The 23,236-nt window shown below is 53.7% G+C and overlaps 1 protein-coding gene across 1 annotated transcript; it reads left to right on the top strand.

The window, feature by feature from the left end:
- Window positions 1-1,030: 1,030 nt before the first annotated feature.
- Window positions 1,031-21,711, top strand: KASH5 (KASH domain containing 5). Its single transcript, XM_054588531.1, has 19 exons — window positions 1,031-1,073; window positions 4,109-4,213; window positions 4,688-4,874; window positions 5,346-5,410; window positions 6,441-6,507; window positions 6,779-6,940; window positions 7,455-7,572; window positions 7,910-7,960; window positions 13,589-13,666; window positions 13,948-14,004; window positions 14,303-14,362; window positions 15,028-15,092; window positions 15,258-15,345; window positions 15,665-15,763; window positions 18,310-18,368; window positions 19,973-20,018; window positions 21,208-21,272; window positions 21,354-21,470; window positions 21,570-21,711. The coding sequence occupies exons 1-19, from the start codon at window positions 1,031-1,033 to the stop codon at window positions 21,709-21,711; spliced, it is 1,674 nt and encodes a 557-aa protein (XP_054444506.1).
- Window positions 21,712-23,236: the final 1,525 nt, after the last annotated feature.

Raw genomic sequence — 23,236 nt, forward strand, 5'->3', positions numbered from 1 at the left:
GTGACAAAAAGAGGCAAGGAGTTGCAGGGACCACTCTGCCACACCAGCCAGAGGGGCTAGGACTTAGTCCTGAGGGTACTAGGGAGTCATGGGAGGGCGGGGAGCAGGGGAGAGATGGGGTCAAACTCGAGTGGGGCGCCAAGAGTTCCACATACAGGCTGATATGGCAAGGATGTCAGTAGCCAGGTTGGTCCAGAACCCAGAGACAGCGCCTTCTTTAGAAATGTTTCCCGGAGCAGGGGACATGTGAGCCGAGATGGGAAGGGTTGGCAAGGAGGGTGCCCAGGCAAAACCCAGAGGTGGGAACAGCAAGCCCAGTTTGGGGAATAGCACTCAGAATAGCTGGAGCAGCACGTGTGATTTGGGGTAGGGAAATGGGCGGAGCCAGGCCATGCAGGGCCTTTGATGCCAAGACCAGAGTCTATGCTGGGTCCATAGGGTACTGGGGAGCCATGGAAGAATGTTGCACAGAGGAAGGGCAGTCTACCTATGGAGCCCTGTGAGGATGGACTGGAGTGGGAGGCTGGAGGCTGGGAGGCCAGGGAAGAGGCCGCAATGAGGGCCCACGGGGAGAGGACGAGGTCAGAACCTGGGCCATAGGGAAGGAGAGAGACACAGTAGAGTCAGTCAGTCATAGGGCAGGAAGGGCAGGGATGGGGACTTAAGCTCTGGGAACAGAGGCAATGATGAAAAGACAGTGACCTCACCCACTAGTCCCCGCTTTGATCTCTGCCTCCCATTCCTCAGGTCCCCCTTTTCCCAGCCCACACCTCCAATCCATAAAACAGGTCTGAGCAGGAACTGCTGTGATGGAGGCAGGGGTGGGCAAACAGGTTCTGAAAACCCAGAACTGCCTGGGGCACAGATGAGGCAGGGCAGGTCCCCACCCTCAGGTGGCTGGTCTGAAGAGGCCATTCCTCTGCTTGTCCTTCCAGGAGCTTTCAGAGTAGCCGGTCCCTTTTCAGTCCCTCCCAGTGATGGAGGGTGGCTATTAGCTTCGCCGGCAGCTGTGGAGCAACGAACGTGGCCCATGGACCTACCAGAGAGCCGGGCGGGTGGCCCCACTACAGAAAGTAGGTGGCTGGGCCCCTGTTTACCCCGTGGGAGGATAAGGAGGGAGCAGAAGGTGAACGGGAACCAAGCTGTGATTATGGACTTGGAAAAGGTGTCTTGAAGGCTCTGCCTTGGTACAGGGTGGGAAGGAGGGAGCCGGCCATGTGCCCACCTGCCTGGACCTCTTATCCCCTTCGCTCTGGGAGGCCAGAGTGGAAGCCTTTGCATGCACTGTGCCCCCTGCTCAGAGCACCTTTCCCAGTGGTTGCAGGCTCACCCCTCGCTTCATGCAGGTCTACTTTCTGTAAAGCAGCTGCCCTGTCACTCTCCTCCCTCCTGCGTTGCCTCTTTCCATAGCACTGACATCGGCTTGTCTGACTGCTCTCCGTCTCCCCCACGAGAGCATGAGCTCCACCAGGCAGGATCTGTTGTATTCACTCTGGTATTTCCAGTTCCTAGAGCACCATTGTCCAACAAGCGAGCCATATATGCAATTTTAAAATTGTGAGTAGCCACATTTAGAATAAATTTTAAGAAGAAACAGGCCAAGTGAATGACAATAATAGATGTTATTTAACCTCATACATCCACAATAGTATCGTATAATCAATAGAAAAATGGATTGAAGATATCTCTTTTTTTTTCGTACTGTCTTCAAGGTTTGGTGTGTGCTCTATACTAATAGGGCATCTCAGTTCACACTGGCCACAGTTCAAGTGCTTACAAACCACATGTGGTGAGGCACTACCCTAGAACAATGCCTGACACATAGTAGGAACTTGGTTACTGTCTTGAATTGGCTGAATGCAAACCAAATGCGTGTGAAAGCCCGCTTCGGGAGGAAGACTAGTTGCCCTCCCTGAAACTCATCTGCAAAGTGGGAGCCCCATGTGATGGGGAAGGTGGCTTCCACACTCAGGGAAAGGCAGGGTCCCTTTCTCAGAGGCCGCCAGCACCCAGCAGCAGCAGAGCCTGTGTCTTTTCTCGGGACCCCTTGCTTGGACTGTGGCCTCAGGAGGCCTTCCAGGTAGGAAGGTAGGAGGCAGACACCTAGGTGCTGGCATCCAAGGGCCTACTGACCGAGTGACCGACATCTAAACTTCGCAGACACCAGCAGAGGGCGTGCGGCCACCGAGGAACCCATGGGTGAGGGCTGAGCCAGCTTTGAGAGGCTCTTGAAGGAAAGGGAGGAGGGACACACCCAGGAGAGAAGGAGAGAGAGGAAGGCTGGGGTGGAAAGACAGGAGAGTAAGGAGAGAGAAAGCTCGGAGCACAGAGAGCCACAGAGATATGAGAAGAGAGGCACAGAGACACAGAGAAGAATATCAAGGCAAGGAACATGCAGACAGAGAAGCAGGACACAGTGGAGAGAAATGGGGAGGGAAATGGAGAGAAAGAGCCAGAGAGAACACTAGAGAGGGCAGGCACAGAGACTCAGAGGGAAATAGAGACTCTGAGGAAGGAAATGAAGGAAAAAGAACAGGAGAGAAGCCCAGTGACATCTTCCTGCAGTGCCCTGGGAACAGACTAGACAATTGTGGATCCCGGGACCCATGTGATCTGTAACCCTGCAGTCCTGGGTTGATCCTATCTTGCTCTCCCTGGCTCAATGGCCCAGGAAAAGTGACTTCACTGGGCCTCAGGGTCCTCCTCCATAACCTGGGGAGCACCATGAGAGGAAGAAACAAGAGTACAGAGTACAGGGAAAGCCCTGGGGATGAGCCCTGGTGTCTCCCCTGATTGTGGCTTCCTGCTCCCCTTCCCCAGGAGCATGGGTTCAAACCCAAAGGGGTTAAAGTTGAACTTACCACAAGGAACCCCTGAAGAGTTAGAGGGATGAGAAAGGGCACTCATATGTTGAACAGGTGGCCTTGGGCCAGTCCCTAACTTCTGAGCCTAAGTCTTCTTACCTGTAAAGTGGTGCTAATGCTATCAGCCAGCATGGTCCATGCAAAACCCTCAGAGGAGGCTGAGTACGCGGTCAGTTCTATTACTGAGTTTCTACCACATGCCAGGCCCTCCCAGATTTTAACTCATTGTATTTCTAAGAGGGAGAAAACACCACCCCCATTTTCCAGAGGAAGAAACTGAGACTCAGAAAGGCTGAGTCCCTTGCGTAGGTTGCCCCTTGGGTCTGCCAGACCCCAAAGCCTGTGCTCAGCCCGCTGATATACCCAGCTGTCCACGGAGTCTTGAAGGTCACTGCCAGTCCTGGGGAAGACGCTGGGCTACCCCAGGGGCTCCTGGGGTAGAGGATCTCCTCCCATATCTTAGAGCATTTATTGAGTGCCTACTGTATACAGGCACTGAGGCGATAGCAGCGGATTAGCAGACCTTAGGACGTGTACAATGTGTGTGTCTGTGTGCTCTCCACATACACACAGATCTAACCCTCCCAGCCCTGGAGAGGGGATCACTCTACCCTACTTCCACTTAACTGGTGGAGAAACTGAGGCTCCAAACAGGGAAGCAACTTGCCCACAGTAGTGCAGCGGGGCTCTGAGCTCCTGGCCTTGGACTCCCGTGACGCAAGCTTCGACTGGGGATGGCGAGAGGAGAGAGACCCGGCTCACCAAGCAGGCTACAAGACCGGAGATGCAGCAGGCAGAATCGATCCGGGCTGCCAGAGCGTTATTGGATTGTTCCTGGCTCCTGGGCCTCCTTCACCCTCTGCTCCTCCCAGAATCCCCTCCTCTTTGCCCTCCCCTACCTCTAGTCCCCTCAGAGCTGAGCCTGGGAGGCAGGGGAAGAGAGGAGGAAAGAGTGATTGTTCATTGGTTATCTGGGCTCCTGAGTGGATTGGACACAAAGCATCAGACAGCAGCGGGAGCTTCCTGGCCTGAAAGATGGGGCCCATAACCCCAGGATTGTGGCAGGGAGGTGACTCAAAGAGCCTCATGTTGCTGCCCCCACCTGAAGCTTCTTCCTGTTCCCCACCAGCCACAACGCCAGGCAGTTCTGAGCGAGTTCCCTCCCCTTTGCAGAAGCCTATGTCGCTCCTCTCCTCTCCTCTCCTCTCCTCTCTTCACGGGGACTGGCCCTCTTGTCTCCTCAGTGTACCTCTGGGACCAGCCGGATGAGGGGCTTTTGGGGACACCGCTCAGCTTAGAGGAGCAAATACTCAACTCCACGTTCGAAGCTTGTGACCCCCAGAGGACAGGTGGGAGGGGCAGGGATGGAGGGCATGGGAACTGGGGAGCCATAGAGAGAAGGATGTGCTAGGGCCCTTCCTGGAGGTCCTGTAGGACATGGGTGATGGTGGGAAGCTCCAGGAAGAGCTGCACAAGGGGATGAAGGCCTTTCAGGCAAGGACAGTGAGGGGAAGAAGATTTGGGGAACATGAAGGGAAGAAGGTGGGGCTTTGATGCCTGGGAGGTGGCGGGAGGGCAGACACTGTTCCCTTGGCAGGGGGGGGACAGTTGGTCCTCTTTGGCCCACCGTCTGAGGTGAGGATGAGTTGTGGAAAAGTCCAGGCGGAAAAGTGGACTCAGAGGAGGGGGAAAGGACTTACCCAACTTGTCTCAGCCGGGCTGTGGTGCCAGATGCCCCCAGCCTAGCCAGTGACATCCTGATGCTCCCAACTCCCACCCTCCCTCCTAGCCTCAGATTCCCTTATGGCATGCTCTGTCCCCAGGCTTTGTGGCTGTGACCCACGTACTAGCCTACCTGGAGGCTGTGACAGGACAGGGCCCCCAGGATGCACGCCTCCAAACACTGGCCTGCAGCCTGGATCCCAATGGGAAGGGCCCTGAGGCCACCGTGGACTTGGATACCTTCCTAGTCGTCATGCGGGACTGGATTGCTGCCTGTCAGCTGGATGGGTGGGTCCCTGTACCTCCACCCTCCCCCTGGGAAGTCCTTCTGAAGATCTAACCTCACACCTGCTTACTGCAGCCAGCACCCGTTGGGCACAGGGACGTCCTGTGGTTGAAAGGAGGCTGAGGAGAGAAAAAGTAAAGGGAGGGGATGGGGAAGCAACAGAGGGTCTAAGGACGAAGTGCCTGGGATGGGGAGGTAAAAAGGGGTCTGGGAGGCAGAAATAAAAGGGGCTGGAAAGAGGAAAAGGGGGAGGTGATGGGGGGCTGACAGATACCCCTCACCATCCCCTCTCCAGCCCCAGTCCTCGCCCTCCTGCTTTTCCATCTGGCCCAGGGCGCTTGCCATCTGGCCTCACCTTCCTCCCCATTGTGCTCACTCTCACCTAACCTGGCCCCTCCTCCAGCCCCCTAGAATCCCCCTGCTGGGTTCCAGGGTGGCTGCAGGGAGCTCTAAGCCTCCCCCCTTTGATGTAGAAGATTAGAGCTGGAAGAGGAGACCACCTTCAAGGGGGCCCCGACCTCCCAGCGACTGCCATCTGGTGAGATTGCTATATATAGAATGAAGCAGACTGGCCCAGGGTCAGACAGTGGGGGGACTTCCCACTTGGTGACAGCAGGGATAGAGTGGGACCTTTGCTCTAGCCTGGAGTTGTGAGTTTGGCTTTCTAGTCACCTTCATGACAGACTCCCCACCTTCCCTGAGCTTTGGGGGTTTTATTCCTCTGGGGTTCTTTCCCAAACCACCTCTGAACACTGGCCCTGTTATAGAGCCCTACAAGGCCCCGCCCACCTCTCATTGTCTTTCTACCCCAGATGCTCCAGGCTAAGGTCCCTTGCTCTCCACACACACGGGCACACACACTCACACACACTCACAGACCTGCATTCCTTTCCAGCAGAAACATGATAATCTGATTAGTTACCTGCCCTGCTGCTTGGTTAGTTGATTTACTCACCACTGCCCTAGACCTCATACACAGGAGGTGCTCCAAAAACAACTGTTTATGTTATGTTTCTTCAGCCTCACAAAAACAAAAGAAAATAGAGTAGAGCTTACTTTTCGTTCCTTGAACCTCCTCCCGTTGGGCTTGGGGGCCAAGGGACGACTGTGAGCAGGGGAGGGGTGGGGCTCAGCTCTGGATGCGGGAAGGCCAGGAGGCGGGGGGGCAGGCCGTGGTAAGGGTCCAGGGGGATAGAGAAGGGGGTAGAGCAGAGAGTCAGAGAGGAGGGGGACTGGGCCTAGGCCCCAGGAGATGGTAGACAGGAGAAGCAGGGGACCCAGGTGGTAAGTTGCATAAAGGCTGGGAGGAGGAACAAATTTGGGGGCAATGGAGGTGCTGCCCAGTGTTGGGCATGGAAAGACAGGGCTATCTGAGAGATCCAGCCTGAGCTCCGGTACTGGGAGACTAGAGGCTTTTCCGATGTTTGGTGTAATGATGGCTTGGGAGCAGCTGGTCAGCCAGAAGAAATGTGCAGGTGGAAGCCAGAGGGGGACCAAGCCCAGAGACCGGGTCACCCAACATTCAAAGTCACTGAGGAGCTCACCTCCTGTTGTCTGTCTCCCTCCAGGATGCCTAGACACCGAGGAGCCAGACAACCTGGAGAGCTTCGGCGGCGAAGACCCCAGACCTGAGCCGTACCTATCCTCAGGCCCCTCTTTGCTGCCCCATCCCCGCCCCACGGGGCCTGGGCCCTCCAGCCTACCCAGGGCCTGGCTAGGGCTTGGGGTCCTTGGGGAGTGGATGCGGGACAGAGGCTGTACTAACAGCTCAGGGAGAGCGGCGCCATCTCCCACCTGTTCCTCTTTCTCCAGAAGAGCACATGTCCCCTCACCCTCACCACTTACTGTCACCTGGGAAAAAAGTCTGGGGCTGTGGGTGGTGACCCGGGCCCTTCCTGCCCCCCAGGCCCGGCACAGCCGACCTGCTGAGCACCCTGGAGGACCTGGAGCTCAATAACCGCAGGTTGGCCGGGGAGAATGCCAAACTGCAGCGCAGCGTGGAGACGGCTGAGGAGGGGTCTGCACGCCTCGGGGAGGAGATCTTGGCCCTGCGCAAGCAGCTCCGCAGGTGGGCCAGAACCCATGTCCACTGTCCTGTGTCCCCCCTGACCACAGCCCCAGCCTCACTCTCCCTGCATTTCCTGCTCCTTGTCTATGACTCCACACCTGTCCCTTTCTTCTCTTTTTCTCTTTTTGTGTCCCCCTGGTTCTTATCTCTCAGCCTCTAGGGTTCAGATTTTTCCATATTCTTCCCTCTCTGACTCTCCATCTCAGCGGCCTATTTCTTTTCCTGTGCTCTGTCTTCCTCATGTCTGTCCTGCTCCCCTATTGTAGTCTCCCACTCTCGAGGACTCCGTCCCACCCCCTAGTCTTTTAGGCAGAAGCTTGGTCTCTGTCCCTCATACTCCGTCCTTTCCCCCCTCTCTTCTCTGAGTCTCTGTCCCCCTCTCTCTGTGTCTCCATCCCCCTGTACCTCTAGGTCTCTGGGATTTTTCTCTGTTGCTTCTGTCTCTCTGAGCAGACCTCCCTCTATGGTCTCTGTCTTCCTCTCCCACATCACCACATGTCCTTGCTCCACTCAGTACCCAGCAGGCTCTGCAGTTCGCCAAGGTCGTGGATGAGGAACTGGAGGACCTGAAGAGTCTGGCCAAGAGCCTGGAGGAACAGAACCGCAGTCTCCTGGCCCACGCCCGGCATACCGTAGGTCCTGAGCAAGGGGCACGAGGGTGTCCTCCTCCTTCCCACTTTCTTGGAGTTTGATCAAGAGCCTGACTATGGAATGGGAAGAGGCCGAGGTCCCCTGGGCTTCCTCTGTCACCCCAGGTCCTGCTTGCCTTAGACTTTGAGGCCAGATCTACTTGCCATCTCTCTAATGACAAAGGGGACAGCCAGGGCCATCAGGATTCCCCAGACCCCTTGCCCCAGCCCGGCTCCTCAGTGACTCAGGCCCAAATTGGTGGGAACGGGTGGTGGGAAGGACAATATGGGGACAAGGAAGCCTCCAAAGAAACCTTTGTCCTTTCTCCGGGGTCACTAGGAAAAGGAGCAGCAGCATCTAGTGGCTGAGCTGGAGACTCTGCAGGAGGAGGTGAGCAAAGCCTAGTGCCCACCCCCACCTCTTCCCCAGTCCTCCCTGCCATGACTCAGACACCCCCAGAAACCTGCGGACCAAATACCCTTCAGTCTGGTGAGGGAGACCCCAGGATCCAAATAACATGTGAACTCCTGTTAAGGTCACATCACTGCATGTGAGAGCTGCCACGGTTGGTCAGAGTGTAGGACAGGGGCAGGCTGCCTGGGTTCACACCGACGCCGCTGACAGAAGCATGGGTCCCCTTTCTGTGCCTCTGTCCTTACCTGTGAAAATGCGCAAATTAATAGAATCTCCTTCATTGGGGTATGTGAGGTTTAAACAAGGGATGCTTATAAAGGCACAAAGCTAGACATGTGGGAAGTGCTCACTAAGTTAGTGTTGTTCATGTATTAGTATTTTTTTTTTATGGTGGAAAGAACACAGGCCTTGAAGTCAGCTCTGAGTTCAAATCCCATCTCTGCCACTTACACAACAGACAACCTTTAGGCATGTGGCCCTTCCCGAGCCCCAGCCTCCTTTTCTGAGAATGGGGGAGGAGGGTGTCTGTTCAACAGGGTTATTATGGGAATTAAATGACTGCTTTTAGCCCAGGGCCCAGCACATAACATGAACAGGCCCAGTTCAATCTCATATCTGAGTCAAGCCACATTCTAAATGCAGCAGAAATTGTCATCTGAGCTCATTCTGGGACCACCTGGTCCTTTTAGGTGGAAATTGAAACTCATCATTTGATGATGACATTTGTCACCGTCCCCCCACAAGATGGCATCTAAGTTGCTGGAGACTCAGACAGCACCTTCGTGCTCCAGGAGGCGGCGGTCCTTGCTCACATCTGTTCTCTCTGCCGGCCACAGGATTGATGTTCATAGTCCCATCTGGTGCTGGGCCTTAGTCACCACTGCGCGCTGCCATCCACTGGGAGGCTGACATTGCCTTCAGGTCTCTAGACAATACAGTCCTCACTGCATCTGCTGCTGTGGCCCCGGTAAAGGCCGCTGGGGCTCTCGCTCAGCCCCTTCTATACCCTTCTAGGGGCACAGAGAAGACTTAGCTGCTTTCCTGTGACTCTGCGGCCACAGGGGCCTCACTGAGCCCTCTGTGTCTTAACCACTCACAGGGCTATTTCAATTCTATTACTCGCATGTCTTGCTGGTTCTGTGACCAAGCTGGAAAACACGTCTCTCAGATTCTCAGATGCCCCAGGGGTTCTGCGATTCAAGTGCATCCATTCTTGCCCCCTCACAGCTAACTCTGGACTTGGGATGGCTCAGGGCCTGTTTTCTCTGTTGCTTTCTTCTTCAACTCTCCTACAACCCTCCCCCCCCCGCCCCGCCCCCTGCCCTAAGGCTCTCTGCCCAGTTCAGGCAAGGATACTGACTGTGCCTGACCCCGCAGATCTTTGTCCTATGTTTGCAAGTGGCTTTTACATTTAAATCAAAACATTTTCTACTGTTGTTTTCTGGATCTTCCATGAAAATTCCCTCTCTTGGGGCTATGGGAATCTCACTGCAGAATGGCCGCCACAGTGTGAGATATGGGGTACAGATATAATGTGACTCTTTCTTCCAGAACTTCTCTTTTTAAAAACAAGGAGAAATTTTCCCTAAAGCTCCGGCAGAACCCCCTCTTATATCTCTTTGGCCAAAGTCGCAGATGGCTATAGCCAAAGCACTCTGTGGAATGGGCAACACAGCCCCAATGGGTCTGGAATGCTGATTAACAAGAGGTTTTGAAGATCTCTGGGTTGGTTTGGAAGCTCTTCAGCTTGTTTGTCTGTCTGTAGCCTCATGATCACAGGTGGCTGCAACAACTCCTGACTTCATGTCCTCATTCAAAACAGGACAAAGGGGCCAGAGGGCCCAGCAAATGCTCCTGTCATGGCTCTCACTTTTCATCAGATCTCTCTTACATCTCACTGGTGGAACTGGATCACATGAAAACCTCCCCTCGCCCCCCGCTGCCAGCTGCCAAGAGGCTGGGAGAATATCCTGAGCCTCTGGAGGGGGGAACAGCTGCCGGGTTAGCTAACCTGCCTGGTCTCCTGAATCTGCTGAGATTTCCATCTGGATTCACCCTGCAGGGCTGGGCCTGGGACCCACCTGCCCATGTGGAGAAAGGACCCCCCAATGAAAGCAGAAGAAGGAATAAGGGTGAATGGCAGCCAGCGGTCTCTGCCTCTTCCCAACCCAGAAGGCCTGCTGCCAGGTCAAGTGCCTTGAGCTGAGCCTGGGACATCCTAGGCGCTCAATAACTGGAGCTATTCTTGGATCCCTCCCCTCTGTCTTTCCCCTCACTGGCAGCTGCCTACAGAACATCTATAGATCGAGTTCTCAAGTTACAGTACAATAATGCTGGAGTAAGGGACACTCAGACACTCAGCTTTCCTACGGAGAACCTACGGAGCAGGGCTCAGGTTACTGCAGAAGGGGACAGAAGCGGCTGAGTAACCAGGTTCCCTGCTGAGTGGCCCAGGATCTAGCCTGCAAATCCCGACCAGGTGGACAGATGTTGACACAGCATTCCTGGCCCGTCCTTCCTCCGCCCTTCACCTGACTGTCCAGGCCTGCTGAGACTGAGGGAGGGAGCTCAGCTGATGGACGACTTGCAGCCCGAGGGCTAGAGAAAAGGAGGAGCTGGCCTTGGTATCCCCAGGGGCGCCAGGATGTGGCAAAGGAAGTCAACAGCCTCCATGCCCAGAAATGCTTTTCCTCATGACTGCCTCACATCAAAACACTGTTCAACTTGCTAGATTTTTGGTACTCAGCAACTCTAAATTGGAATTTGGGCCATTTTATTCTCAGTCCTATTTTGTAGCTGGCCCTGCCCACTGCCCTCTCCCAGCCCCCCCGACCCCTTTGTTTTTCCCAATAATCCTCCATATTGAGGATTCAGCCCTGGCCCCAGCTCCTCAGGAAGCTCCTCATCAGGGCTCTCAGAGGGCCCAGGCCATAGTCCTCATCAGAGTCCACCGCACACATCATCAGTTTCTGCATTGGTCTCCACCTCCACTGATGGACTTGGGGCAAGGGATGAAGCTGGTTCCCCATTCTCACCTAAGGCTTTGTCTGGCTCATAGGAGAGTCTGGGGATTAGAAGCACAGGATTTGGGATTAGATTTGAGTTTGAGTCCACTTACCACATGGCCTTGGCCAAGTTTCTTAAACTCTCTGATCCTCAATTTCCTCTATAAAATAGGGGATGATGACAGTAAAAACATTGTTAGGGCAGCCAGATATTACATTCTTCCTGAATGACATGATATGACATGTACGAGGTTTGTCCAGAAAAAGTCCAGCCATTGTTAATATAAAACAGTGTGTACAACATCGATGCAACCTGGTAGCCAAGGAGAGTGGACTGGAATGCACATGCACGAACAATGATGACTTCACTCTACTAGTAGTCATTGGGGGCAGTAGATGCCATTGAGTGAGCATTTGTACTGTGTGGCCGTCACATTCAAAATGAGTGAGTAGAGGAACAAACCTGCATCACATTTTGTGTTAAGCTTGAACTTTCCTCCACGGAAACTATTCGGATGACCCAGAAAGCCACATCTATGGGCACTGGTAATTGGCAGCTTTGTCACGACAATACACCCCCTCATGCATCACCTCTCATGCAGTTTTTTGGTGAAACATCAAATCAACCAGGTGACTCAGTTCCCTACAGCTCAGATTTGGCCCTTGCAACTTCTGGCATTTCCCAGAGCTAAATCACCTTTAAAAAGGAAGAGATTTCAGACCATCAGTGAGATTCAGGGAAATATGACAGGACAGCTGATGGCAATTGGGAGAATGTATGAGGTCCCAAAGTGCCTACTTTGAAGGGGACTGAGGCATCGTCCTATGGACAATATTGTATCTTCTTCAATAAATGTCTGAATTTTTCTTATTACATGGCTGGATACCTTCTGGACAGACCTCATATAGTAGCAACCCATGAAATCTGCCTGCCAAAAAGTTGAAAAAGTCGGGAAACAGCCCTGGATCTACCCACCAGTTTACAGGAGGTAATAAAGATTCAGGGACATGGTCAACATCACCATGAGGAAGGAGAACACTATAAACCAAATCCAAATGCACCAATTCTACAAGACAATCTGGTTTCTTCAACAAAAGAAAGGCCCCAAAAAGTGCCACAGTTGGAAGGTGGGGGATCACTCTCAGATAAAAAGAATTGAGACATTTCAACCAAAGCCCATGGATCCTCATTCAAAGAAAATGTGAAGCAGTTGTGAGACAAAACAAAAGAACACACATTGGGCTTGAGATGACACTAAGGAATTGTTAATTTTGTTAAGGATGACAATGGTAGGTATTGTAGTTTTGCTAAAGGAAAGGTCCTTAAGTAGGAGATTAAAATGCTGGAGTAGTTACATGTAAAATAATACGATGCCTGGTATTTGCTTTAAAATAGTCTAGTGAAACCCCAAACAAAACAAAAACTCTGGAGGCTAGAGAAGAAACAAACTGGGAAACTGTATATAATTATTAAAGGCAGCTGATGAGTATCAGGGATTTATTATACTGTTATTTTTACTTTTGTGTGTGTGAAAAAATTCATAATCCAAAGTTTTTTAAATATTTACATTTTTTCAATTAGAGTTTATATTTAATACTGTTTCATATTAGTTTCAGGTATACAACCATTCATATACTTAAAAAAGTCTTCTCCCTGATATTTCCAGTATCCTCCTGTCCTCATACATAATTATTACAGTATTATTGACTATATTTCCTATGCTGTACTTTACATCCCTGTGACTATTTTGTAACTGCCAATCTGCACTTCTCAATCCCTTGACCTTTTTCAACCCCCTCCCCTCTGGCAACCATCAGTCTGTTCTCTTTATCTATGAGTCTATTTCTGTTGTGTTTGTTCATTTATATTGTTATTTAGATTCCACAAAAATATTTTAATATAACATTTACCAAACATTTGGTATATGTCAGGCACTATTCTAATGCTTTGTGCTATTAACACATATTTGCACTAATTACCACCTTTTAGACTTGGGCCAAGTCACTCAACCTTTCTGTATGAGTTGCTTTTATTTATTTATTTTTGTTAAATATCTTATTTATTTATTTTCAGATAGAGGAGAAGGGAGGAAGAAAGAGAGAGAGAGAAGCATTGATTGGTTGCCTCTTGAATGGGGACCTGGCCCCGCAACCCTCGCATGTGTCCTGACAGGGAATCGAACCACCAACCTTTTGGTTCACAGGCCAGCACTCAGTCTGCTGAGCCACACCAGCCAGGACTCAGTGGATTGCTTTTATCTTTAAAATAGGGGATTAAAAATAATTCAATAGGAGATAAGAAATGAGGTAACACATGCAAGATGCTCAGTAAGTGTTAGCAATTGGCTCATTTAATCCTCACAGCAAACGCATGAAGTAGGTTCTATCTTATCTCCACTTTTACAGGTGAGAGACAGACTGACTGACACAGAGAAATCAAAGCTGAAATTCCATAGGGTGTTCAGAGGGACTACACAGTAAAAACCTGTAAAGTGCTTAGCACGAGGCCTGTTGCGCATCAAGTGTCAGCAAACATCGGCTATGAGCAGTAGCATCACCGTTTGCTGAAGTGAACATGACTGGCCATTCCTTCTTCCAGAATGGGCGGCTGCTGGCTGAGCGCGATGGAGTGAAGAGGAGGACTGAGGAGCTGGCCTTGGAGAAGGATGCTTTAAAGGTGCCACCCGTCCCTAACGCCTTGACAACTTTCCCCCCACCCCACCCCACCCCCGGGCCATTTTTACCTTCTCCAGTTGCAGCCACTGAGGCCTGGTGAGAGCCGGAGCTTCCCTCCAGCCTCCAGGCTCCCAGGGCTGCCAGGCAGCGTGGCTGAAATCCCTGTCCGTGTAGTTGCTGTCCAGAGACCTGGCGGGAGGCTAAGGAGAAGGGTTGGGGAGTGGGCAGGCCAGGGGAGGGTCCCCGGAGGCAGGACAGATGGACAGGCTCCTTCCTCGGCAGCGGCAGCTGTATGAGTGTGAACACCTCATTTGCCAACGAGACGCCGACCTATCTGAGGTGAGGGGCCTGGGGTGGGGGTGACATTCGCTTCCATGTGCACCTTCCCATCTCCTGCCCCGAGTCTGGAAAGGGAAGTCCTGCCTGGCTCTGATCCTTGGATAAACAAGCAGCCTGGAGAGCTCAGAGGATCCCCCTGAGGTCACAAGCATGACCCTGCAGGATCTGGAAAGCCAGTGCTGTCCCTCAGGCCCCAGCCCTGCCCCCAGGCTTACCCTGCACACCCCCACACCCGCACTCCTAGCCTCAGTGTCTTTGTGGGGCTGGACCCAGTCTCAGGGGCTTTGGGCTTTCCCAGCGCACTTGCCACGCAGAGAGTCTGGCCAAGACCTTGGAAGAGTACAGAACAACAACCCAGGTAACCCAGGCCTCCTAACCCACCCTCGGTGGCCCCCGCCTGGCCTCAGTCTCCTCACTTCTCTTTTGCCACCTTCAAGATTCACTGCCTCTTTCTGCCTCGGTCAGTCTTGTCTCGAGTCTCCTCATCTCACTTCCATCTCCACTGTTTGACTGTGTCCCTCTTTCCATCTCTCTCTCTGCCTTTGCACTTTTTCTCTGTCTTCCCTTTCTCTCTCATTCTGTCTATCTCCGTTTCCATCCTCTGTGGGTGTCTTCTCACCGCATCTCCCCTCCTTTACTCTACGTATATCTGCCTGGCTTATTTAGGCTCTTGTTTTGGCTCCTCTCTGGATCTAGCATGTCTCCCAGGTCTTTAGGAGTCTCTTATACCTCGTGTGTCCCTTGTCTCCCTGTGAATGTGTCCATCCATGTTTTGTTGTTCCATGTGTCTCCACACCTGCCTTCCTTTGCTTAATTTTCCTGGTTGGTAGGTTACCTTCTGGGTTCCTGCTGCTCTGTCTCTCTCTGGCCTCCTACGTTTCTTCCCCATGTGCCTTGGGAATATGTACCATATCTTGTAGAGCTGAAAGAAGCCAGGGGGATGGAATTGACCTTGGAAGAAGAGCCTGGTGGGGGGGGGGGGGAGAATGGAAAGCCAGGTGTCCCTCTCTCTCTCCTTCGCAGGAACTGAGGCTAGAAATCTCACACCTGGAGGAGCAACTGAGTCAGATCCATAAGGGGCAGGATGAGTGAGTGAACATGAGGGGGGTGGAGGAGGCAGGAGGAGAGCCTAAGCGCAGGGACCCCCCTCCGACCCTCCAGCCCCAAGATGGGCAGGGTCGCAGCCCCAGGGCAGGCCGACCTCCAGGTGGGGGCAGGCACAGAGGCCTTCTCCCTCCTGCCTGTGTGGCCAGGCCACCCAAAGGGGCTCAGGCGAGACAAGAGGACTGGACCAAGCTGCTGCCTCCATCACTGGGCATGGAGATCCAGGCCATTTGGCAGGTGCGCCTGGCACCCCAGGAACACCCCAACCCACATCAAGCTGCTACTCTGACCCAGCTCTGACTCTTACCCTGCCCCGTCTCCCCTCCGGGCCATCTCTCCCGCCCTCGTCCCTCATCCAGTTCCTCGTCCTGGCACCACACCCTTCCTGGTTCCTGCCACCACCCCTTACCCCCACACCCCCTCTCCCCCGTCCAGCCTCATACCAGCTCCCCTCCTCCTCCCGTCTGCGCACCTCAGCCCATCTCCATCCCCCTCCCCGACCTGCCTTCTGCCGCAGTCTGACCCTCCTTGACCTCAGAAACAACTTCTCTCCCAGAAACAAGAAGAGGCGGCCACTGACCTCTCCAGCCCTCTGTGTGGAGTGTGGCAGTGGGAGGAGGGCCTCTGTGAGAGCGATGGGGAAGCCGAGGGACAGGTGAGCATGGGAGGGGCCTGAGACCAGTGGAGTCCAGAGCTGGGGTTCAGAGCTGGGGAAGGGCCTGGGACTCTTCCTGCGCTTTTCCTCATTCCCTAGACAGATGTTGACTGAGGGGCCCCTGAAGGACATGGAGCCCAAGCCTGACAGGACACCATCCCTGCCCTCTAGGGACTGGCCGCTAGTGTGGAAGCCAAAAGGGAAGAAAGCAGACACACAGATTTCTTTGTGGTGGTGGTTGTTGTTTAGGAAACAACTGTCAGAAACCACCTCATTTAAAGTAGTACTACATACGTTAAAAAACAGTCGTGGGGATGTAAAGTACAGCATAGGGAATATAGTCAATAATATTGCAATAACTACATATTGTTATATAGTGCCAGGTGGGTACTGGAAATATTGGGGGAAACAGTTTGTAAAATATATGATTGTCTAACCACTATACTGTGCACCTGAAACCAATACGAAGTAATATTGAAAATGCCCTGACCAGCGTGGCTCAGTTGGTTGGCTGTCATCCCGCAAAGTGAAAGGTCACCGGTTCAATTCAGGGCACATGCCTGAGTTGTGGGTTCCCTGGTTAAACCAGGCGCGTATAAGAGGAAACTAATCGATGTTTCCCTCCCTTTCTTTCTCCCTCCTTTCCCCTCTTTCTAAACATAAATAAATAGGATCTTTAAAAATAATAATAATATTGAAAGTAAAATGTAATTGAAAAAAATTTTTAAATGAAGTCAAAAAATCCTTAAAAAGTAAAAATAAAATAAAATAAGTAGAATGGTACTACAGTGGGAAGTGAACTGTTCTTCCTGACACTGTAAAGACATGCTAAGCATTTACCTTAGCAAATCCACTATGAACTCTTGAACTCAACAATAGCCATTGTTTTATGACTTCTGTGGTTATCTGAACAATAATATTATAGTATTTGAAATAACTGAGGAAACTCAGCTCTAATGTCCACAACTAGAAAGTGAGATTTTAATTCATTAGTGCCAGAAGATTCTTTTTAAAGAAAATATGGCTAACAGCTCTCTGTAAACTACAATACTGCTTCCAAGCTGTTTGTCATTCTTAAAGGACACTCACTTCTCTGCTCAGTTTTTCCCTGGGTTGAGACGCTTCTGTGTTTTTCTTTGACACGAGTGCTCTGGCTTTCTCATTTACCTCTCCCGTATTCTCTGCGAGGCAAGCTTCCTCATCCCTCACCGTTCCACTCGTGGGAAACTGAGGCTCAGAGCAGGATCCTGTGTCCGCTGTCACACAGCTTGTGAAGGCGCAGCTGCATCTCTGAAAGGAAATGAGCTGCTGCCTTGAGCTCTCAGCCACCCGCCCAGGAGAGGACTGATCCTGCCGCAGGGCGCCACCTGCACTGGGGCCCACAGGGCGAGCATGGAGGCGCGCAGGTCCCAGGCCCCTTAGCACTCAAGGCCTGGTGGAGAGTTCCCACAAGCAGGCCGCCCTAATGCCAGAGGATGGGTGATGGGTGTGCTAGAGGTGGGGGTGGGCCCTGGGGGAGCCCAGAGAAGGCGGTGCCTGGATCAGGTGGGAGGTTGGGAGAGATTGTCACAGGGGAACTGACACTTGCATTGGTTTTGGAGAGAAGTTAAGCAGGGTGAGGAAAGCATGGCCTCCCAGGCGGTGGGAGCAGGACACATGGCGGCGTGGAACTGCATGGTTGCCTGGGGAGGAGAGGCCAGCCCGGGAGACTAGTGGGAGGTGAGAGCGGGCTGGACCGTGAAAGACTTCCCTGGCAATCAAGCTAAGAGGCTGTGCTTTTCTCCATCAGCCGGAGGAGGGCTCTGAGCAGGGAGCGGGGCGCAGCTCTGGATGTGGAAGGGTCCCTCTGGGGCCAGCCACCTGGGGACTGAGGTGGGAGGCCAGGCAGGAGGTTGATGCAATGGTCCAGGGGCGGGGATGAAGCCTGAGCCAGGCCAGGACCTTGGGGTGGAGAAAGAGGGCTGGGCACAAGGACTGGGGCGGGGAAGGGAGCTGCAGACAGGTGGGCTGGTGTCCAGGGGATGCAAACGGGATGGAAGAGGGGAAACGCTGAGCTTATTTTGCGACGTAATGAGGTGAGGGACGTGGCGGGTGGGCGGTGCTGCTCAGGGGCAGTGGCAACGCAAAGATGGAGCTCAGGAATGTATTTAGATAACAGTGTCCAGCTGACTGAAGCCATAAGATGAGATGTCTCTGGAGAAAACAGAGTGGGACCTTGGTCCTGAGGGAAGGCAGATGGTCGAGCTGTCCCAAGACTGGGAGCCTGGGAGGAGAATGGTGTCTGAAAGGGGAACACTGAGCCCCTTTTGGGTCCAAGTGAGAAGTTAGGGGGACCCGGACTCCTGGGTCCTGAAGTAGAAAGGGGCTCGGCTTGGTGGGGTCCAAAAAATGCTTCAATTTCTGGCTTCTGCTGGGGGCGGGCTGGGGGATGACAGAGTTGTCCCTGAGGAGAGGGCCCAAGAGGAAGGCAGGTTTTTAAAGAAGATGGTGAATTCCTGAGATGGAGCAGCCCGGAAGACCTACCTTTTTTTTTCTTTTCCCCACAGAGAAACTTCCAGGGAGGGCCAGCATACCCTCATGAAGGAAGGAAGGAGCAATCGATGTGGTAAGAAGCCTGTTCCTCCCAGAGCCATCCCTGTGCCCTGGGTGACACCTCATTCTCAGAGGGATGGATGTAGGAACTGGAAGGGCCCTGACAGAGCCTCACATTGCTAACTCACTTACATATTCATTCATTCATTCATTCATTCATTCATTCATTCATGCTGAGGCAGGCCTGGGTCTGTGGACCAGGATGAGTGAGACCCAGCCCTGGCCTGGCCTAGGGGGAATCAGCCCCGATCCAGATAATTCCAGGAGGACCTTGAGCACCTAACGCCACCTGCAATGGAGGGAGGGCTTCCAGGGGAGGTGACACCTGAATGGGGTCCTGTAGGAGTGGCATTCAAGTAGGAGACTCTTAGATAAAAGAAGACAGTCATCCAGCAGATGGGACAGCTCAGTCAGTCGGTCACCCTCACTGAACACACCTCTCCAAGGCCTCCAGGGATGACCGAGCCCCAGGCTGGACCCCTGGAGAGCACCCAGGCCATGGGGAGATCAAATCAGGAATCGGACTCCTCGGGTTCCAATCCCCGCTCAGCGCTTTGTCACAGAGGCGGTGGGAGCACTCAGCATAATGCCACGGAGCTCCCGCTAGCCCTGCGACCGCTATGAGGCTTGTGTGCAGGCCTTTGAGGAGAGAGAAAGCACTGGACGTCTGCGCTACCCTCCTTGGGGCCCTGGCCTTGGGGCCTCCGGTTCCCTGTGGTGCCACCCTCTCTCCCTCCTCGCTCTCAGACTCCTGGCTGTAGCAACTAATGAGGCTGCCTGCCATGCTCTAATTGGACTTGTCTGGGAAAGCTGGCATCGGGTGGGATGGGGGCTCCGGAGCTGTGACCTCCCCTCAGTCACCAAGAAATGGAAGGGAGAAGGGGCGGAGCAGCAGCTGGGGCGGGGGCTGGACATCTGAGTGTCCAGGGGCAAGGGCAGGGTGACCCACACATTGGAAAGCAGGGAGTGGGGGAGGCGGTGAAATCCTGCGACCCTGGAAGCTGGGGATGAGAGCGTGAACCTCGAGAGGCTCTGCGTTCCTTTTGGGCTGCCATTTGAGGAAACAGATAAATCCTGAGGGGGTGTGTCTGAAACTGGAGGGCTGAATCCCTTGTCCCCAAAGAAGATGATGGCTGGTAGTGCAGACATCTGGGCAGTCAGGGGCATCCGGCCGGGCAACGTGAGGCCTGAGTCCCTAAAGAGGCATTTCAGGGACTCGGGCAGCTGTGACCCTCGGAGGGGCAGAGGTGGGGCCTTCAGAGAAATGATTTAGGATGGGAGTGGCACTCACGCAGCTGGATTCTGGAGTCCGAGTCCTGAGAGACCCATGGTACTGAGACTCACTGAAAACAGTGCCACCCAGCAGGCAGGACGCAGCGGGCAGGGTCTCCATGGGCCCGGGCTGAGTCTCTGGCGTCTTGGGGAGTGAGCGCGGAAGCCTCAGCTCCTAGCCGCGTCAACTAGAAAAGCAGCAGCTGGGAAAGCCAGTGAAGAGAGAGCCTCTCGCCCTTTCTGAGGCTACAGGCCCCAGGCCCACCCGTGGAGCCCATTCCTCTTTAAGGGCCAAGGGAGCCAGGCCGAGAGAGGGCGCTCACAGAGACTTTGCTGTTGGCCCAGGTTTCCCAGAAGAGAGGAAGAGGAGGAAGCAGAGACCCCGGTCATGGTCACGGTAGGCAGTCCCCGCAGCCCTCCCCAGTGCCCATCCGCTCCAGGCCCTTGGAGGGGACTGATGTCATCACAACGGCTCCCCAGCTCCCACCCACACCCCCACTTCCCCGGAGCAGACAGAAAAATCGTTTGGCCAAGAGATAACAAGGCCCTCGCTGTAGCTAATGAGAGCGGATGGTGCTGCGGGGGGCGGCCCGCAGGCCAGTGGGCGGCCGGAATGTTCCCAGGGGACCCCCCCACAAGCGCACACCGGGCTTCAGCCGCCACACCACCGGCTCACAGACGCAGCTACACCCCCGGATTGCGAAAATGCACACGCACAAGCGCCCACACACAGGAAGGGGCCAGGCCCTCCCCAGCGGCCTCAGAACTTTCTCGGGGCACAGCACCCCCCTGCCCAGCACCACACAGAGGGGTTTCTTTGCTTCTCTATGAGGCAGGCGACGGCGCCTATTCTCAGGCGAGGAAAGGGAGGGAAGGAAGTGCAGCAAGGCCAGGAGCCTGCAGTCCCGGCTGAGGATGTGAGAGCCCAAATGAGTGCCAGGTTCTGTCCAGGGCCCACACCGTCCAAGGTGGCCGCTGTGAGCAGCCTGACCTGCCACCACCTCCACGAAGACTGGGCCCCGCCCCCTTCCCTGGTACTAGAGCGGCCATGACCTTCACCCAGCCCTCAGGATCTGCCAAGGGGCCTGGCTCAGGCCTGACAGAGCAGCACGCAGGACGGGGCGGTGGTGAGGGTGCGTGGGACCCGTGTGCTGTTATTCTTCCTTTATTCCGGTATTTTTATTGCCATTGGACACTTCTGGAGTCCCATGGAAGTGGAAATCATCAAACTGAGTAGCTCGCACAGCTGCTGCGCGCTCTCTGTGTGCCAGGCACTGCTCTGCGCCCCCTCGCTTTTTTGTTCCTTCCCAGCGTTCGCTCAGTCAGCCTCTGCTGCAGGCCTGTGAGGGGGGGCCGTCAGCGTCCCTGCCCGCCAGGTGGGAGAATGCAGCACAGAGAGGCGGGGCGATGTGCCAGAGGACGCACAGACAGACGCTGACAGGGCTGGGACCCCAAACCCAGGCAGTGTGTTTGGGGGAAGCTCGCGCACTGAGCCATTCACTCTGTTCCACCTCCTTCCATGGGGTCCCTTCTGTCCAGGACCTAGTGTCTCAAGTTTGTCATCTCCTTTGTCCTTCCAGGCTGATCTCTCTGTCCCTCTGGGAGACCCTCACCACGGAGACATTCCAAGAGGCCCTCCTGAGAGGTAGCAGGACCCACAGGGACGAGGAGGGGACTTGGGGATAAAGTCCAGTGTGACCGCCCCGCCCTCCTTTCTCTCCGGCAGCCCCGCCCAGCCGGGCCTGCAGCAAGCCCTGGTGCCTGTGGAGAAGAAGCTGGTCCCTGTCAGGAGGCCAGTCTGGGGCCAGCTCTGCCTGTGCCCCCTGCACCCCCAGCGACGCAGGTGAGCCCCAAGGCATCACCAGAGAGAAGGTGGTGGCTGGATCGGGCCGCCAAGGCTCCTCTGGGCCCCACCCTAAACACTGTCCTACCACCCCGCCAGGGCCACTCAGCACCCGCTGACCCCGGCCCCTGTCCTGGGCCTCCTGCTGCTGCTGCTGCTCTCCCTCCTGCTGCTGGGCCAGTCCCCGCCCCCCACCTGGCCCCACCTCCAGCTCTGCTACCTCCGGCCACCTCCCTTGTGAGCCAGGCCGGAGCAGTGTCTAGTTCGGTGAATTCCTCGGCTCGGTTTACTGTTATTCCTATCGTTGCGCCACGGTTATCTGAGATTACCCCGGGACTGGGACACGGATATAGTACTTCCGGATCCACATCCCTGTGTGGGGTCTTTCTGTGAAGTCTCTTGGTTTTTTACTGTTGGCAACTACATTTTTTCCAAAATTTTATTTATTAATGTTAGGGAGGAAAGGAAAGTGAGAGAAATATCAATTTGTTATTCCATTTATTTATGCATTCATTGGTTGGTTCTTGTATGTGCTGACTGGGAATTGAACCCACAACCTTGGTGTATGGGGATGACACTACCTGTCTGAACTACCTGGCCAGAGCAGCAACCACATTTCCTAACAGTACCAAAACATGCCCAATAACGGAGTCAGTGCTAGGGGGTTATATTCTCCACAAAACAATCCTGGAGAACAGCAGTGGGCCCTCCGCTCAGTCTCTGCAGCCTCGGAGCCAGCATGCACTGCTTCTCTGTGACCCTCCTGGCCCTTCCCTCGTGCCCAGGGGATGGAGGGCATTGGAACTTAATGTGTCATATCTTCAGGGAGAAGGGGGTGGGCAGGTCCATTCTTTTTTATTAAAAAAAAAAAAAAAAGGCAGTAGCCTCCCCAGAGCCAGCAGCAGACCTGTGTTTATGTCTTGTTGGCCAGACTGTGGGGCGGCGCCACCCGTAGCAGCAGGGGAGAGAGTGCCCCTCCCGGCAGAAAGAGGGAGAGAGACGTGCGCTAGGCCCACAGCACAGATGTCCGCTGCAGCCAACGGCCAGCAGGGAGTGGGCCGCTGTGCCATTTGCTCACTCCACAAACACTTAGTGAGCATCTATTTGCCACAGCTAGACCTTAAAAGATGACGCTGTAGCAAAACAGCCCTCCGGTGCCAGGCCGAGGAGTGTTCCTTTTCCCCAAGGGCTATGGGAGCTTTGGGAGGTTTTATTGCTTGTTTTTTATTTGCATTTTAATTGAGGTGTAACTTACATACAAATAAATGGACAAATTTTAAGTATCAGCTGGGTGAATTTTTGCATATGGGGGGAACAGAAAAATCCAAACTTATTTATAAAAGATTGTATATTTATTCGTACGTGTTTAAATTTCAGTCACCTCCAAAGTACTCTTCATTTGATGCAATACACCTATCAAGACATTTTTTCCACTGCTCAAAAGTTTTTGAACTCGTGAATTTTGATGCCTTTTAGTGCTTATGCCATTTTTTTTGTTTCACCTCTTCCACATCGGCAAAATGTTTCCCTTTGAGGACTTCTTTTATCCAGGGAAACCAAAAAAAGGCCACTTGGGGTAAGATTGGATGAATGGGGGGTGGGGCAGGAGGTCATGCCATTTTTTGGTCAAAAACTGCTGATCACTCCACGTGGTGTGGGCAGGTGCACTTGTAAATCACCCATCATGAAATGATCAAATGCACTGAAAATCTTCAGACAAAAAATTCACTGAAGCTGAATGCAGCCTCTCACAACAATACCATATG

This window comes from Pteronotus mesoamericanus, unplaced genomic scaffold, assembly GCF_021234165.1.
Source record: "Pteronotus mesoamericanus isolate MK-2021 breed Mesoamerican mustached bat unplaced genomic scaffold, CSHL_Meso_final scaffold_137, whole genome shotgun sequence".
Classification (NCBI taxonomy): Eukaryota; Metazoa; Chordata; class Mammalia; order Chiroptera; family Mormoopidae; genus Pteronotus; species Pteronotus mesoamericanus.

Coding starts and splice junctions, on each gene's coding strand:
- KASH5 (XM_054588531.1), top strand. CDS start 1,031: ATGGACCTACCAGAGAGCCGGGCGGGTGGCCCCACTACAGAAA. Junction 7,573..7,909: donor TGGCCCACGCCCGGCATACC/GTAGGTCCTGAG, acceptor CGGGGTCACTAG/GAAAAGGAGCAGCAGCATCT. Junction 15,093..15,257: donor ATCCATAAGGGGCAGGATGA/GTGAGTGAACAT, acceptor CTGTGTGGCCAG/GCCACCCAAAGGGGCTCAGG.